The sequence below is a fragment of the Phoca vitulina genome, unplaced genomic scaffold, assembly GCF_004348235.1.
Source record: "Phoca vitulina isolate PV1807 unplaced genomic scaffold, GSC_HSeal_1.0 scaffold52, whole genome shotgun sequence".
NCBI lineage: Eukaryota > Metazoa > Chordata > Mammalia > Carnivora > Phocidae > Phoca > Phoca vitulina.
Genome location: NW_022589755.1, coordinates 5,280,729 through 5,296,569, shown reverse-complemented (window position 1 = coordinate 5,296,569; position 15,841 = coordinate 5,280,729). Strand labels below are relative to the sequence as shown.

The following is a 15,841-nucleotide window of genomic DNA, read 5'->3' as shown; positions in this document are numbered from 1 at the left end:
TGGGGCTTGATCCCAGGATCCTGAGATCATGACCTGAGCTGAAATTGAGAGTCAGACACTTAACCGACTGAACCACCCAGGCGCCCTGTGTGGGAGGATTTCTAGGCAGTATGGATGCTACCCTCCCCTGCAAGGATGGAGATTCTGAAGGCTGGGGTCCCCTTAGTATCTCCCTTGTATGGATCTCTAACCTAGCACTTGCTTACTTGTCTATATCCTTGGGAAATGCAGGACACAGGGCAAGAGGAAAAACAGAGAAAAAAAGAAAGCCTGAGAAATATTTTTTTTGAAAGTCTGAGAAATATTAAATGAGAAGCCCACAGTGAAAGGAAAGGGTGGAAGCAACATATGAAACAATGATTGAAAAATTTCCAGGGTTGATAAAAGACACCAGAGCACAGATGAAAGAGGCCAAAAAGATGTACATAACAGCAAACAAACAAAAAAAGATATCCACACTTAGTCACATCAGAGTAGAACCATTAGCACTAATAGTATCCAAAAGCCCAGATGGCTGTGGGGGCCCTGAAAAGGCGCCCAGCCCAGTGCCAGGGAAGGGTTTCTGGAGCACATGATGGAAGGGCTGTGAGCCGAGCCTTAAATGATGAGTAAATGTCAGCCAGGTGAGAGAGGGGAGCAGGAATGGGAGGTGAAGTGCAGAGAAGGGCACTGAGCAGAAGTCACAGTACAACCAGAAAAGATGACCTTGATTTAAAGGCTATGTATCTGTGGAACACTGCCTTCATCAAGTGTAGAATACACACTCTTTTTAAGCCTATGTGGAATATTTATAAAAACTACACAAAAATTGTGCCACAAAGAAAATAACTGAAATAATGCATAGTATTAAATCCACTTATTGGATTTAAGCTAGAAATAAAGAAAACAGGATTATTAGAAAACACTGGTGTGTCTAAGAAAAACTCTCCTGGGTCAAAAATCATAATGGAAATTAGAAATATTTTAACCAAGTGATACTAAAATAGTTTAATTAAACTTCGTGAGATGCAGCTAAAGTCATGCTTAGAGGGAAATTTATAGTCTTAAATGCAAATACTGGAGAAGAAGAATGGCTAATTAAATGATATAAGAGACCATGTTAAGAGGGCAAAGAAGAACAGACTGGAAGAATGATGATGAAGGAAATAAAGAACATAAATAAATGTAGTAGGTGTTGGAAAAGGCTTGATATGAATTTTAACCTGGTACTCACGTGAGGAGGACAAGGAAGAAGAAGAACAGTGTGGAGACAATGGATCCATACACAATGCCCTGGGTCAGCCCTTTCACGAACACACTGGAATCTGAATGCTTATCTGGAATCAGACGGAAGTGAGAGTGGTTTTATTTTTTTCCCCCTAAGGCTGTGAAGTCGGAGCCTGTACCAATCCTCATTTTGATCCCCATGTGTTGTCGTTCTAGCCCAGTCAGTAGACCCCTGTGTACCTACCTGGTAGGAGGAAGATACGTGCAGCATGGATTCCATATTGGTTCCTCCCCTCACAGCGGAGACTCATGAGTATGTCTGGCTCCCTGATGAGGCGGATGGTGCTGTTGTTCCAGGTGCCAAATATGGTGGAAGTCACCTGGAGGACCTTATCTGTGTTGTTCACACTCACAGGGACACCTTCCAACAACCACTGCATAGAGGGTGTGGGGAGCCCATGGAAAGAACAACTGCACTGCAGAGTCTTCCCCAAGGAACAAGAGGAATTGAGCAGTCTTGTGGGTGCTATGGGGAGAGAAGGTCAGCAGTCAGCAAGGCATCCTGACTTCCTTTCTCCACTTTCTCTAGGACCCAGCTTTTTCCTTATTCCTGATTCCCAAGTCGCTTCGGAAAGACTTTCTGGAAGCCCACAGAAGCTGGGCTTCTCAGACCAGTTCCCCTTCATCCTCTTCCTCATCTGTGTCTAATTCTGGCTCAGCTCTTACCTCTGGTCTTTCAGCCACAGAAGCCCGGTAAAGATGTGACAGCTTCCCAGACTCCTCCCACCCAACCCCACGCCAGGACTAAGGAATTTCTCCTGGGCCCACCACTTCTCCCAGACTCTGGATCTTCCTTTGCCCACCAGCACTCACAGACCACTTGGAACGTGACCACAGCACTTCCAGTGAACATAGCTGGGGAGAAATTCAAACGACATCTGAGGGTGGTGCTATAATCCTAAGGCTTCAGGGTGAAGTGCAGCAATAGGAGGAGGAGTTGCTGGAGCCATCTGTGTTGGAGAACATGGTGGGCCAATTCCAAGAAAGGAAAGGGGCTTTGCTTTCTTTTCAGGTGCCTTTGATGGTACAAGTCAAGGTCATAGGATCCCCAGCCACAAGAATCTCTAGGATGTGGAGCTCTGGTTTCTGGGTCTGGTCTGAAGGGAAAGACAGATTGGACTGAAAAGAGGGACTCTCATGGATACTTCAATGATGCACAGTGTTTCCAGGTTACAAAGTGCTTTCTCACCCGTAAGTTCACTTGGTACCCCTCCCCTACTCTGATAACCTCATGGAACCCGAGACTGTTACTGTTGGTTAGATTTTCACAAATATATTTCCCTTCTCTGCACTGTCTAGATGAGCAAACTGAGGAGACTTGCTTAAGGAGGCAGAGCTTGAACCTGAACCCTGGACTCTCAAGACTGAGGGTGAGAGAATTTTCCAAGATCTACATTGCCTATGATTCCTTACCTGTCCCCTAGCTCAGACCTCCTAGGGTCAGCTCCTACGCTGCATCTTCCCTCCCAATCCAACTCTCCCCTCAGGCTCTGCCCCTTCCCAGCAGATCTGTGATCACTTCCGCCCTCTACCTCTTACTTGCTGGATGCTGTGGGGTAAGTCACTTCCTCTCTCTTTGCCATTTCTATTTGGAAAGATAAAGTTATCAATTGTACCTATATCATTGTATTATTGTTGTAAAAATGAAATGCCTAGGATTTTATAAAGCCCTATGAAGTAAAAACCACACAATTACCAGAACATCTTCTTTACAAACCATCCATTGAATGAGATTGAATGTCATCTGATATGGAGAGTTTGATATCCTCCTACAGGAAGGACTCTTGTGTTCTAGATCTGCACAGAATAAATATGTCATGCTGTTCCTTTTAAGTACATTGTGGATCAGCAGGGTACAGTCTTGTTCTTCAAGATTTCAAATAGTGTGGAATCTGCCCTTGGTGTTATTATCTATGGTAGCCCTGGGTTGATTTATAGCTACATGGGAGCTGATATTTTTATTGAGCCAGTAGGCTATGGGTACAGAATTGCTTGGGGATTCCTTGGGAAGTTCAAATATTCCAAGGATTATACCTCTTCCACTGGTATCTTCTTGACTTCCACCAAAATATGAGAAAGTAACCCTGTGGGGAGGGATTCAAGTTGAAAAAACTGACTTACCTAGTGTTCCCCAGTATCCCACTTGTGCATTAAAGGATTAACCTTACCCTAGGAAGGTTTGACCCTTTCCCAGCTCTAGGGAGGTAACCTCTAAGCCCTTGGAATGTCCTCCTGATAAGAGTGTCTGTTTACCTAGGGCCATGGGTCATGCCAGATAGGCTATATGAACAAAGTGATTTGTGGTGGGGACCTTGGGCCACATGTGGTATCAGCCTGACCTCTGGAGAAGCTGGAGACTAAGGTCAGCCATGCCTATGGGACCAGGCCCCCAATAAAAACCCTGGACACTAACGCTCAGTGAGTTTCCCCGCTTGGCAACACTGGGCATATCGCCAAAGATTATTGCCAGGAGAAGTAAACACTGTATGCACAACTCTACTGGGAGAAGACAACTGAAAGCTCATGCCTAGTCTCTCCTAGATCCTGCCCTACATGCCTCTTCCCTCTGCTTATTTTAATCTCCATTTGTTTGTTATAATAAACTGTAACTGAAAATATAAGAGTTCTGCTGAGTTCTGTGAGCCCTTCTTGTGAATCACTGAACCTGAGGGTGGTCTTGTGGACTCCTAAGTGTGCCACCCCAGTTTAGCCTGCTGGAGTTTTTTGTTGTTCTTATTGTTGGTAGTAATTTTATCTTGTGAAGTTGGCCATGTAGCTCCATTTCTGAATCTCAGTTTCTCAATCAGAAAAATGGGCACAATACTACCAGTGTTGCAATGTTGTGAGAATTAAGAGATGTTAACTACAAAAGCACATAGTGCCCTATAATAATTGTAGATTGTAACTTAGCTTTTGGCTGTCACTGAACAATTATTCTTTTCCCTGCTTTCTTCATTTCCCAGGTGGCAGCTCCCTTATGTACAAAATGGAGGGAGGCTGAACTTCATGGCTCCTGAGGCCACTTCTAGTAATGCCATCCTAAAATTATGGTAGTAACACTGACCTGTGTAAGTGTTTATAGATTTTCCAACACCTTCATAGAAATTAGGTTAAGCCATCCTTATAATGGTTTTTTATAATCCCTTAGACAGATGGAAAACTGGGGTTCAGAGAGGTTAAGGGCCTGCTTCAGGTTATAGAGAAAAGAGTAACAGCATCAGGCCCAGAACCTGGCTTTCCACGTGTTAAGTCCAGTATTTCAAAACATCACCACCGGGGTCTCAACAGTCTTGGTTCTGGAGCACCATGCTATTTCTCTTCTCTAAGATGTGACTTAATTAACACCCACCATACAGATGATGGTGTTGAGAGAGCAGATGTGTATATGTTTATCTCTGAAGTTCTAGAGTGGCATGGGCTGGCATTAAAATAGAACTAAGAGTCAGAAGAGCTGGGCACTCCAATAGTGAAATTTCTAGTGACTTGTGGCAAGTTGCTGAATCTCCCAAGGCCTGTTTCCTCATCTGTGAAATGAGAACAATAATTCCTCAGGGAGTTGTTGGGTAGATGAAATGGGACACACTGTGGGTCACAGAATAGGCACATTGAAGACGTTTATTATTTATTATTTATCAAGTACTTAATTCTCTATGTCTTCACCTTACTTCGGCCCTTGCCCGTCTTCCACTCCCCACCCACACCCACCTCACCCCTACCCTTTTTCTCTTCCTCAGACCCATCCCACCCTGCTTCTCATTCCATTTACCCCACCGTAACAGCAGCAATGACATCAGCCCCAACAGGATCTCAGGGACAAGAGAGGGCCAGGACCTATCCTGCTGCTAACTCTGGCCTCATCCATGTTGTGGAGCACAGGATTTGGAATGGATGAGGAGAGGGTCAGCAGTAAGAGGCAGTAAGGGGAGGTAGAGGTAAATTCATGGCCTACTGGGGGCTTTTGTCTCTTCAATCACTCTTAAATTCTGTTCACCTTGAAAATTAGGAGCCTCATGGGAACAGATGTTAAGGAGCTTCGAGGATAGAACAGCGTCTCCAAGACTCTCTCTGAAGCCTCAATACCATGTCTTTCTTCTTTCTCCTCCAATCTTCACCCCCAGGTCCTTCCCTCTTTGAAGAACCTTAACTGCCAGGCTGAGAAGCTTGGCCTCTCTCCCAAGTCGATGGGGGAAGTCATGAAAATCATTTTCAAAGGTTTCGAACCATGGGGAACAGGTTTGGGTGTCATAAAGACCGCTATGAATCTGCATCAAGGAGAAAGAAATAGTTCAAGAGGAAGATAATGTGGCCTGGGTTGAAATAGTGGCTATGTGGGTGGAGAGGACAGGATCTATTTAAGGGGTATTTGAGCAATAAAAGACATTTCTATGTCTACAGGATAAATTCCAAACTCCTTTGCCTTGCATTTGAGGCTGTTCATGATTTTGCCCCACACTTGCCCTATCTCCACTGCTTCCTTCCCTAGCCTCTGCTATTCTTTGCTTGCCAAAGAGAAAAGTACCTTTCCACATATATTCTATACATTCCTGTCTCTGTATGTTTAGTCAGGCCACTCTTCTTTTCACGACATCCTTCTGCAACTCTCCCCTCTGCCCACATTCAAATCCTATCTCTCTTTCTAAGTCCAGGTCAAATGTATCTTCCTTCAGGTAGCCTTCCAGGATCTCCACAACCAGAAAGAAGCCTCCATTCCTAGACTCACTTCAACACCCCTATCTGTTCATCGCTTTTAGGGCAATGTCTCAGACAAACTCTGAGAGTTGCCCTACCTGATAACCACCCTCCTGTGTATCCTTATAATTTCAGATTTGTTCAGGTGATCAACCCCCAGTTAAAATAAAAAAAATAAAAATAAATAAAAACCCTCTATTTCTCTGCCTCCTCTACATCCAGGAATGGCTCTATGACGTAGTTGTGGCCAATGAGCCAAGTACAAGAAAAATGTCTTGTGCAAATAAAAGCCTATTCAGCCTTTACCCCACTTTCTTTACCACTACAATTGAGCTCCGAAGGTCTTTTTTTTGCATATAATACTAGCTAATGGAATTCCAGACCCTGGTTTTAAAAAAATAAGTTTTCATAATAGAAGGAAACAAGTCTTAGAAAGAATTGAAAAAGATGTTCACGTCCCCTGAAGCTATAAATCAAAAGATATTGTTCTGTGTCATAAAAGGGTTCAAGGAATCTGATTTGATATTGTACAAAACTGAGAATGTTTATTAGAATATAATTTATGTTCTCCTTTACAATATACAGTTTTGTATGAATATTCATGACTGTTACTGACTTGTTCTGTTCTCCGTTGATACAAATCCGCCCTTGGAAGAACGATTTAAACAAAGTAGTCTTATGAGACTCTAAAGACATTAGAAATTATTCCATGTCTTATGAAAATGATATCCAGATAAAATGGAATTCTGACCAGTTGTCTTATTTGATAATTTATTGCTCTGGTAACAATAATATTATAACTGACATCTCTGTTTTCTTATATTGTACACCTATCTGTAAGATTGTACTCTTCTCTTCTCCCGCATGTGCTATGCAAATAAAAATCTTGGACTCTGCTAGATTTATTATTAAGCAAATATTTTGAGAGACTTGTCTACTTAGAATACCAACCATGAGGCTACCTGCTGAAGACTTTGGGGATTTCTACCTTTCTGATATTAGCACCACTTTCTCTTTGTTGTTTTCTTCTTTTCCAAAACACGTCCCCTCTTTCTCCTCCTCCTCCTCTTTCCCTGGAATATGGATGGGATGCTGGAGGTGGAGCAGCCATTTGGCAACCATGAGATAACCATAAAGATCAAAGCCACAGACTAAGGATGTCACTGACAACAGTATAGGGGTTCTGGTTCCCTGACAGCCTTGTGGAGCTGCTACATTCACCTTGTCCAGCCTACTAACATGCTTCCTCTTCATTTGATTGTTGCTCTAGTTGGGAAATTGATGAAATATCCTACCAGTGGAACTATCCAAGAGTGAGATTCTTGAGGAAAGATCCTACATCAAATAGATCTTTGTGTCCTCCACGGTCTTAGAGACTTTCTTGTCTGATAAATATTCACTGAAAAAAATGTATAAGCACAAGTCTTGATGATTTTCCAACTATTAGTTTCCAGTTTAATTCCACTGTGATCAGAAAACATACTTTATATGATTCCAATTCATTTAAATTTCTTACTTGTTTTATAGCTCTGAACATGGTCTAAGTGTTCCAGGAGCTGTTGAGTACAATGTGTATGCTACTATTGTTGGATGGAATATTCTATAAATGTCATTTAAGTCAATTTGGTTGATGGTATTCTTTTTTTTTTTTTTTAAGATTTTATTTATTCATTTGACACAGAGAGAGAGAGAGAGAGAGAGAGAGAGAGAGACAAGCACAGGGAGTGGCAGGCAGAGGGAGGAGGAGAAGCAGGCTCCCTGCTGAGCAATAAGCCCGACCTGGGGCTCGATCCCAGGACCCTGGGATCACGACCTGAGCTGAAGGCAGACGCTTACCAACTGAGCCACCCAGGCGCCCCAGTTGATGGTATTCTATATCCATACCAATTTTTTCATCTGCTTGCTCAGTTACTGAGAGGGGAGAGTTTATTTGCCTAGTTCTCCTTTCAGTTAGATTAGGTGTTTTTTTTTTTTTACTTTTTGAAATTAAAAATTTTAATAAGAAATTAATTCTCAGAATCTAATTGAATATAGCGATTTATTTACAACCTCAAATCAAGGATTGAGGAGAGCTCTGGGGTGGTTCCAGACAGGGCTTTGCCAGTAACTTGCTGGAAACTTTAGACAAGTGCTGTTCCCCCTCTTGTTTCCCCCCATTTTCCCCATCTGTAAAATGAGCAGGTATTACTGCCCAGTGTGTAATGGTCCTTCCGACTTCAAAATTCTGATTTCTTCCAAGTTTCATTCCCTTTTCCAGGGCTTGGCGCAGCCATGGGTTTTCTCCACAAGAAACCTCTTTCCTCTTCCCGCTAAACAACCATTTCCTTTTCCAGACTTACCACCTCGTCTTGGGTGCCCACAGCTCCAGCCTGGACTGTCCTCATGGGACAGCGGAGACGTCTCCACTCCGCTATTTCCTCGACAGCTCAACGTCCTCTTTGGGTTTGGTTAAGCGCATCACGTGCACTTAGCCAAACTCACCGATTGGCTGACTTACTACTTACAGGAACTTACTTTCCAGAGGGATGAATTGATTGGCTGGTTTAACGCCTCCCGACGAGCCGGGTCAACTGACACATGCAATGAGCATGTGTACAACTACTGAGTGACTCACCACCGGGAAGGGACTAAGGTAGAGGAAAGCTAACTGATTAGCTCACTCATAACCAGTTCACTAGGTGACCTGTGAGTCTCCAGCCTCGCCAACGGCCCAAGGGCCAGAGGTCACGTGGGGACGCCGCTCCCCGAAGCCCCGCCCCTCAGGCACACCAGTGAGCATGCGCGAATCTGTCCAGAGCCAATCAGGGCCTGAGGATGCGTGTGGGGGCTGCTGGGACAGGGAGAGACGGCGCAGTAGAACCGTTGGTCTCCCGGGCGTGAGGCCGTGCGGAGCAACCGGTGCTTGGTTTATCTTGAGCCAGAAGTTCTAGACCCCTACCGGTCCTGGAGACGCAGGACCATCAGTGTAAGGGACACTCCTTCCTCAAGCCAGTACTTGTGGGAAAGCAGGTGATGGGGTGGATTGAAAGCCATCGATCAAAGAACAAAATGCCAAGTGCTTGACCCTCAGGGCCCATCAGAGGGCATCTGGGTGCCCCTTTCCCTTCCTGCGAGCAGGGTCCCATCCACGAACAAACCGAGATGCATGAGGAAGACCCAGTTCTCCATTCTCTGTCAAAACCTATCCTTGACCTAGTCCCGACCCAGTTCCCATCTCTATCCCATTTCTCTTCTAGATGGCATTCTCCAGTCCTTAGGAGCCCGCTTTCTGAAATTACAAAGCACATGAGGAAATAACCCTCCCTCCGTGAGTGAGGATAAAACATAAACTTTTCACCAGAGTCTTTGAAGCCCTGAAAGGTCTGGCACCTCAGGATCTCACCCTTCCATCTGAGCTCTGGTGCACAGACCCCCTCTGGGCTCTTGGACTCCCATCCCAGAGCCTAGCATCTACTGTTCTGCTGACCAGCCCCTAATAATCCGTTCGGTCTCAGCACAAATGTCACTTCCTCAGAGAGGCCTTCTCTGATTCTCTAATCCAAACTAGGTTCCTCCCCTGGTCCCTTATACTTTCTCATAGTGTTAGGTCCTTTTTCTTCCTAGCACTTGTCAACATTTTAAGCTGCAATTTTGCCTTTATTTCTTCATTGTGTACCATGAAGACCACGAGCTTCATGGAGGCAGGGCCAGTGTCTGGCTTGTTCACCTCATTATCTGGCACAAAGTGGATGCTCCTATTTCTGTGGAATGTGTGAACTGCATGCCAAAAGGGTGCCTATACATGTGAGGGCTTATATAAGCATCTGCTCTTGAGTACACGATGACCATCACATTGTGCTGGATGGAGAACCACTGGATTTACACACAAATAATGCCCCAGGGAAGAGATGACCCTTTTTGCAACCTCTAAAAATTACCAGCATCTGGCTCCAGAAGGGAGTATCATCCATTCTGAGGGGAACAGTACACAGCTATGGTCCATTCTCATGCCAGATTCCTGTTCTCATTCCTTGTATGCCTGCCTTTCAGCCTGGCCAAGAAGTATTGCAATAACATCCTAAGTGGGCTCTTTGCGTCCAGTCTTCTAAGTACATCTTCAATAACTACTCCTAGAATGATCTTTCACTATGTATCTGGCCACTCCTTTTTTTTTTTTTTTTTTTTTTAGTTTCAGTGGTAGAATTTAGTGATTCATCAGTTGCATATAACCCCAGTACTCATTACATCAAGTGCCCTCCTTAATACCCATTACCCAATTACCCTTCCCCCCACTGACCTCCCCTCCAGCAACCCTGTTTGTTTCCTAGAGTTCAGTGTCTCTTATGATTTGCCTCCCTCTCAATTTTCATTTTACTTTATTTTTCCTTCCCTTCCCCTATGTCCATCTGTTTTGTTTCTTAAATTCCACATATGAGTGAAATCATATGGTATTTGTCTTTCTCTGACTAACTTATTTAGCTTAGCATAATACCCTCTAGTTCCATCCACATCATTGCAAATCTGGCCACTATTTCTTTGCTTCAAACCTTGCAATGGCTTATAATCCGTTCATTCATTCATTCATTCACTCACTCACTCAATTATTCAACAAACATTTTTGAGAGTCTGTTATATTTTAGGAACCATTCTAGGTGCTGGTGGTACAGGCAGAAAACAAGACAGACAAGATCCCTGTTCCTGTGGAACTTACATTCTAAGGGAGTCAAGATTAACATCCTACCAGATAAAGCTCCAATGCCTTATCTTGGCATTCAGGGACCTCAGGAGCTCACTGTTCATCCTGAGCTCCAGTGCATAGACCCCCTCTGGGCTCTTGGACACACTTTGTGTCTTTTCTCCACCTCCACCTCTGGACACCACTTTTCACTTACTCTCCACCCATGTATGCCTCAGGGCAGTGGTAAAAGGTCTTATCCAAAGACATATAGCCACTAAGCACTGAAGTTTGTATTCAATCCATATAAGATGGCTCTAAAGCCTGGTGTTCTTGTATGTATATTCCAGGTTCTGGGCATACAGTAGGGGCTCCAAAGCTACTTTTTGGTGGACCATGGTCTCATATTTATTTTCCCTTCCTTTGACACCATCCCAGGCCAAGGCATATTTCTTCTAGTTAACCCGAACAGCAGATCATAGAGTTTGCTTTCAAACGTTCTAAGACCAGGTTCCAGAGTAACCCTATTCAATGGAGAATCAGTGTGAGGGACAGGTGGGGCTTGAGGGGTCCTTGTGAGATGAGGAGACTCCAGGGGCTTTGGGTTTGTCATAGACTCCAGGGTTTCTGGGGGTTGCTGAGTATTCTGTAGACTGTGGTAATTCCATGGACAGTGGGGACTCCAGGTAGGCATGTAGTCTTCACAGGCTTCATCAGTTCCAGTTTATTTTGCTTTTTTCTGGAAGTTTAGGGTAAGGGATGCTACAGAGCAGGGCAAAGAAAGAAGGATGTTGAACAGGTCTAGAAGTGAAGTATCCAAATCTTAAAAAGAAAGAATCCTGTCTCTCTCTTTGAGCACAGAATTACAGTAATGTGGAGCAGACACTGGCTTTACCTTTTCTCAGAATCTCATGATTGGAGTCTGCAACTCTGTCTTCTCCTGCTGGTCCTCCGTGTGCATTCCCAGCACCAGGAGTCCACCCAGTGTTCCCGACTCCTCTGGGAAGTTCTGCTTGACTTCCCCAGGTAGGGTCAGTCCCTCCTTCCTCTGGGCAACCATAACCCCCATCTTGGCCCTGTTACTGTAAGGCTGCCTTTCCACCAGCCTGATTGCTCTCTGAGGGCAAGGCCTGGGTCTCACCCATTTCTGAGACACCAGCATGGAGGTTAAGAGATACTGTAGGACATTTTGGTGGAATTTAACAGATGCATGATTTACCCACAAAGTGTATAAACCAGCTCCTAGTGCAGAGGGCAAGGAGGGCAGCAGGGCATTTCTGGTCCTAGAGAATTATAAATGGTAAATAACAGCGAGGCCTGTCTCTTCCAAGCCCTGCTGAGGATATGGGGTTCAAGGTAAATGAAGGAGTACCTTGGCTTTGGGCTGGTCTCCAAGCACTTCAGGCTAACATGGGCCTGTGGCATCTACAGACCGTGTTGACCACAACCTGCCAGACACTCAGAGTTTGGTTTGGTTTCTACTCTGTTGCCACAACCACTGTTAGGGGCTCTTTTGACCCCCTTCTCAATGTGGATTCAGTGTGAAGGGGTGTGTGTGTGTGTGTGTACATTGCTGATTCTAATTAGTCTTTATTTCTCTTAATTTTCATCCTTCTTCCCTTTATCATCTATAAGATAATCTGCCAGCATATTCTGGCATTCTAGATGCCCTATAAGATTGAGGATAATAATTCCTTTAAACACTGTATGTGTCACTCCTTGTGAGTCTTACTGCCATTATTCTGATAGACTAGATTCCAGGCACAATGGATACCCACCAATATCTGCTTCTCTGAAGATGGGCTGATTGTGGATTTTCCTGGCTCTTGAGGCTTCAGAGGCATCTTGGCTTCTTGGCTTGCTCTGACTTTAGGGTTGTTTGTTGCTTTGACCACTGCAACTTTCTTTGACAGCTTCACTCTGATATATTTCATTCTAAGGAAATGACCCCCCGATCAGTTCTGGCTCTCTGCCCCTCAGTGGGCTCTAGCCTCGACCAGAAGTTCTGGTTTAGAGCTTCAGTGACACCATTGGCTTGCTGTGTTGTTGAAGGCAAGCCACACAGCCTCTCTGGGAATTGGTTTCATCCTCTGTAAAATGGGGAGACCTTGCTTATCAGGCTGTGGGGCTCAGATGAGGTCAGCTCTGAAAGGGCTTTGCAAACTGTAAAGGGTTGTTATTGGTCTTTAAGTCCAGCTGATTATACACCTTAAAGATAGCTCCCCAGTTTGCCCTGCTGCCTTGTGCCTCTTTCTTCTCACCCCTTACAGTCAATCAGTCCCAGGTCCCATCTCTCTGACTGCCCCTCATCACTTGCCTGGCTCAAACCTGGCTCTTCGCTGTGTAGTCGGTGGCACCAACTTCCTGCCTGGTGTCAGGCCTTGGGCTCTTGCTCTTTGGTCTGTGTACAGACACCTTGCCCTAGGAGCTTTCCTTCCCACTTTAGCACTGTTCCATGGCTCCCAACTGAGGATCGAGTCCGAGATGCTCAGACTGGCCAGAGGCCCCTCTGCCAAACTCTCTGGCCTGACCTCTGGCAACTCTGCCCTTCTCATTCTGGGCTTCTAGCCAACACATTTAGCCAACTTTCAAGAGTCTCTATGAACTAACACCAAGAAGCCTTTTCAACTCCATCTTTAGCCATTTCCTCTCACTCTCTATGCACCTGACATTGCACAAAGACACTGGCAATTCCTCAAATGTGTCTCTGGGGTACGCATATACTACTTTCCACCAAACAAATGACAGCCCGCTTCAGACAGCACCCCCCAGGGACTCCGCTGGCTTCTCCAGGGCTGCCACTTCCTCCTTTATGCAATTTGCTGAAAACCTCTGTCCTTTGAACCTCTTAGTGGCTCAGCATAGTGCTGATGGCCCTGGACTGTGGTGACCATGTTTGGTGCCTTCTTCCCTTGCCAGACCCTAAGCTCCTTGGGGGCAAGGGCCCTGTCTTTCCCTTTCCATGCCAGCCTTGCAGGGCCTGCCAGGTAGAATTTTATCCCTGGTACTCACATGAGTGGGGCGAAGCAGAGGAATAGCAGGGCAGTTGCAATGGCTCCATACACAAGGCCCTGGATCAGCCCGTTAATGAAAGTCTTGCCCGGCGAAGACCTCTCTCCTGGAAAAAGATAGCCTGTGAGAAAGACTTCTCCTCTGAGGTCTTGAAATCTGAGCCAAAGCTCTGCTCCCTCCCCATCCCACTCTTCCTCACCCAGTCACTGGGCCCCCTCTACCCTCACTTGGTAGCAGCAGGATGCTCAAAGCGTGGGTTCCATTTTTGTTCTTCCCCTTACAGAGAAGCCTCGTGCTCATTCTTGGCTGCTCTGTCAGGCTGATGGTGCTGTTGGCCCAGGGGGCAATTATGGTGGAAGTCACCTGGAGGCTGCCATCTGTGTTGTTCACACCCACAGGAGTACCTCCCATCCACCACTGCACAGAGGGTGTGGGGATCCCATGGAAGGAACAGCTGCACTGCAGAGTCTTCTCCAAGGAACAAGAGGAATAGAGCAGCCTGGCGGGTGCTGTGGGGAGGGAGGGTCAGCAGTCAGCAAGGCATCCTGACTTCCTGTCTCCACTTCCTCCAGGACCCAGCATTTTCCTTATTCGTGATTCCCAAGGAGCTTCGGAAAGACCTTCTGGAAGCCCAGAGGAGCTGGGCTTCTCAGACCAGTTTCCCTTCATCCTCTCTCCTCACACTGGACCTAATGGCAAGGGAGCTTTCTGAGGATCTACATTGCTTCTGACCCCTTACCTGACCCCCCGCCAGCCCCAGGCTAGACTTCCTCATCTCAGCTCCTACTTTCCTCTTCCTCCCATCTCTCAGGCTCTGCTCCTTCCTAGCTCCACCTGTGATCAATTTCTCCTTTGTCTGTGACTGTCTGGATGCCGTTGGCTAAGTCACTTCCCCTTTCTTTGTTCTTTCCCAGTTTGGAAAATAGGGGTATTCATTGAACTTGTATCCTATTATCATGGATGTAAGAATGAATGCCCTAAGGTTGAGAGTGTTCCTAGCTGAATATATGGTAAAGTGTTACCCATTCAGTAAACAGAACACCTTTCTAGACTTCTTTCTTCCCAGTCCCAGGTGGCCTTTGATTGAGTATTCATCCTAAGCAGAGATTGCTTTGGCATTTTCTGGGTAAGAACATTCACAACTGCCTCACTCTACATAGAATAGGTAGGATATATTGTCCACTTGGTGACTTTTGTCAGTTAATAAGGAGTAGTCACACTCTACAAGGTCTCCAATGAGGAATCAGTTCTTAGTGTTTCCTACTTTTTCACTGGAGTTGTTTGAGGTTACTGGAAGAAAGGGGTTAATTTTCTCTTAAACAGTAACCCTTGATTTTGACTTTTCATCTGGGTCACTTGGGGGGGATGAGGAATTTGCAGGGATTCTCCCCCACTGCTGTCCTCTGGATTATTTATTTTTACCATCTGGGAAAGCATGCCTGTGGACAGTGGCTGACAGACACGGGAAACCTGACGAACCCTGGGCCTTCCAGCTCCTAATGCTCTCATACCTTCAACCACCTTGTCTGAGTGCCCACCCTTACCCCCAACTCCACTCCCTGGCCCAATCTGCTATTCACCTCAGCCACTCCCAGCCCTGCCAGGACCCGGCACACAGATGTTTAGTCCATGTTGGTTATTTAGTACTCTACACCCTTATGTCCTCTCTTCTCATATCCTTGCAGCCCAGTCCGCCCCAGTCCTGGAGCCTCAGGCACCCCCAGCACTGTCTTTCGTCCCACTCACCCAGCTGCGGCAGTGGTCCTGCCATCTACAGCAGCAGTGGTCCTCAGGAAGAGGAGGGGCCAGGGCCTTCGCCGCAACTGGCTCTCACATCAGAGCCGTGTGGTTCAGAAGATGAGATGACGAGTAACTGAAAGGATGTGGGGATGGGAGAGCAGAAAGTATTCTTAGCAAGCCAGGGGCTTCTGTCTCTGGTCATCCTAGAGGACTGTTCACCCTCAGAAGCAGGAATTATGTGGGATGAGACGTTCAAGAGCATCTAGGGACAAGCAGCACTCCTACGATCTCTGTGAGGCCTCAATTCCATGTGTCCTCTCTCCTCTGGTCTTTCCCTCCCAGTCCCAGCCCACTTGGGAAAAGCTCAATTACAAAGTCTTTGGGTTCTGTCTCAAAGCTAACAGGGATTCATGGAAGGGCTGTGTACCTCAGAGGGACAGGGCCAGTCTGGGTGTTTGGAATAACCCACTGGGGACACAG

The 15,841-nt window shown here is 45.8% G+C and overlaps 1 protein-coding gene across 1 annotated transcript; it reads right to left on the bottom strand.

Moving 5' to 3' along the window:
* Positions 1-11,510: 11,510 nt before the first annotated feature.
* Positions 11,511-15,392, bottom strand: SIGLECL1 (SIGLEC family like 1). The gene is made up of 5 exons (XM_032388934.1): positions 15,368-15,392; positions 13,849-14,130; positions 13,622-13,727; positions 12,388-12,544; positions 11,511-11,558 (listed from the first exon to the last, which is right to left on the bottom strand). The coding sequence occupies exons 1-5, from the start codon at positions 15,390-15,392 to the stop codon at positions 11,511-11,513; spliced, it is 618 nt and encodes a 205-aa protein (XP_032244825.1).
* Between the last annotated feature and the right edge of the window lie 449 nt (positions 15,393-15,841).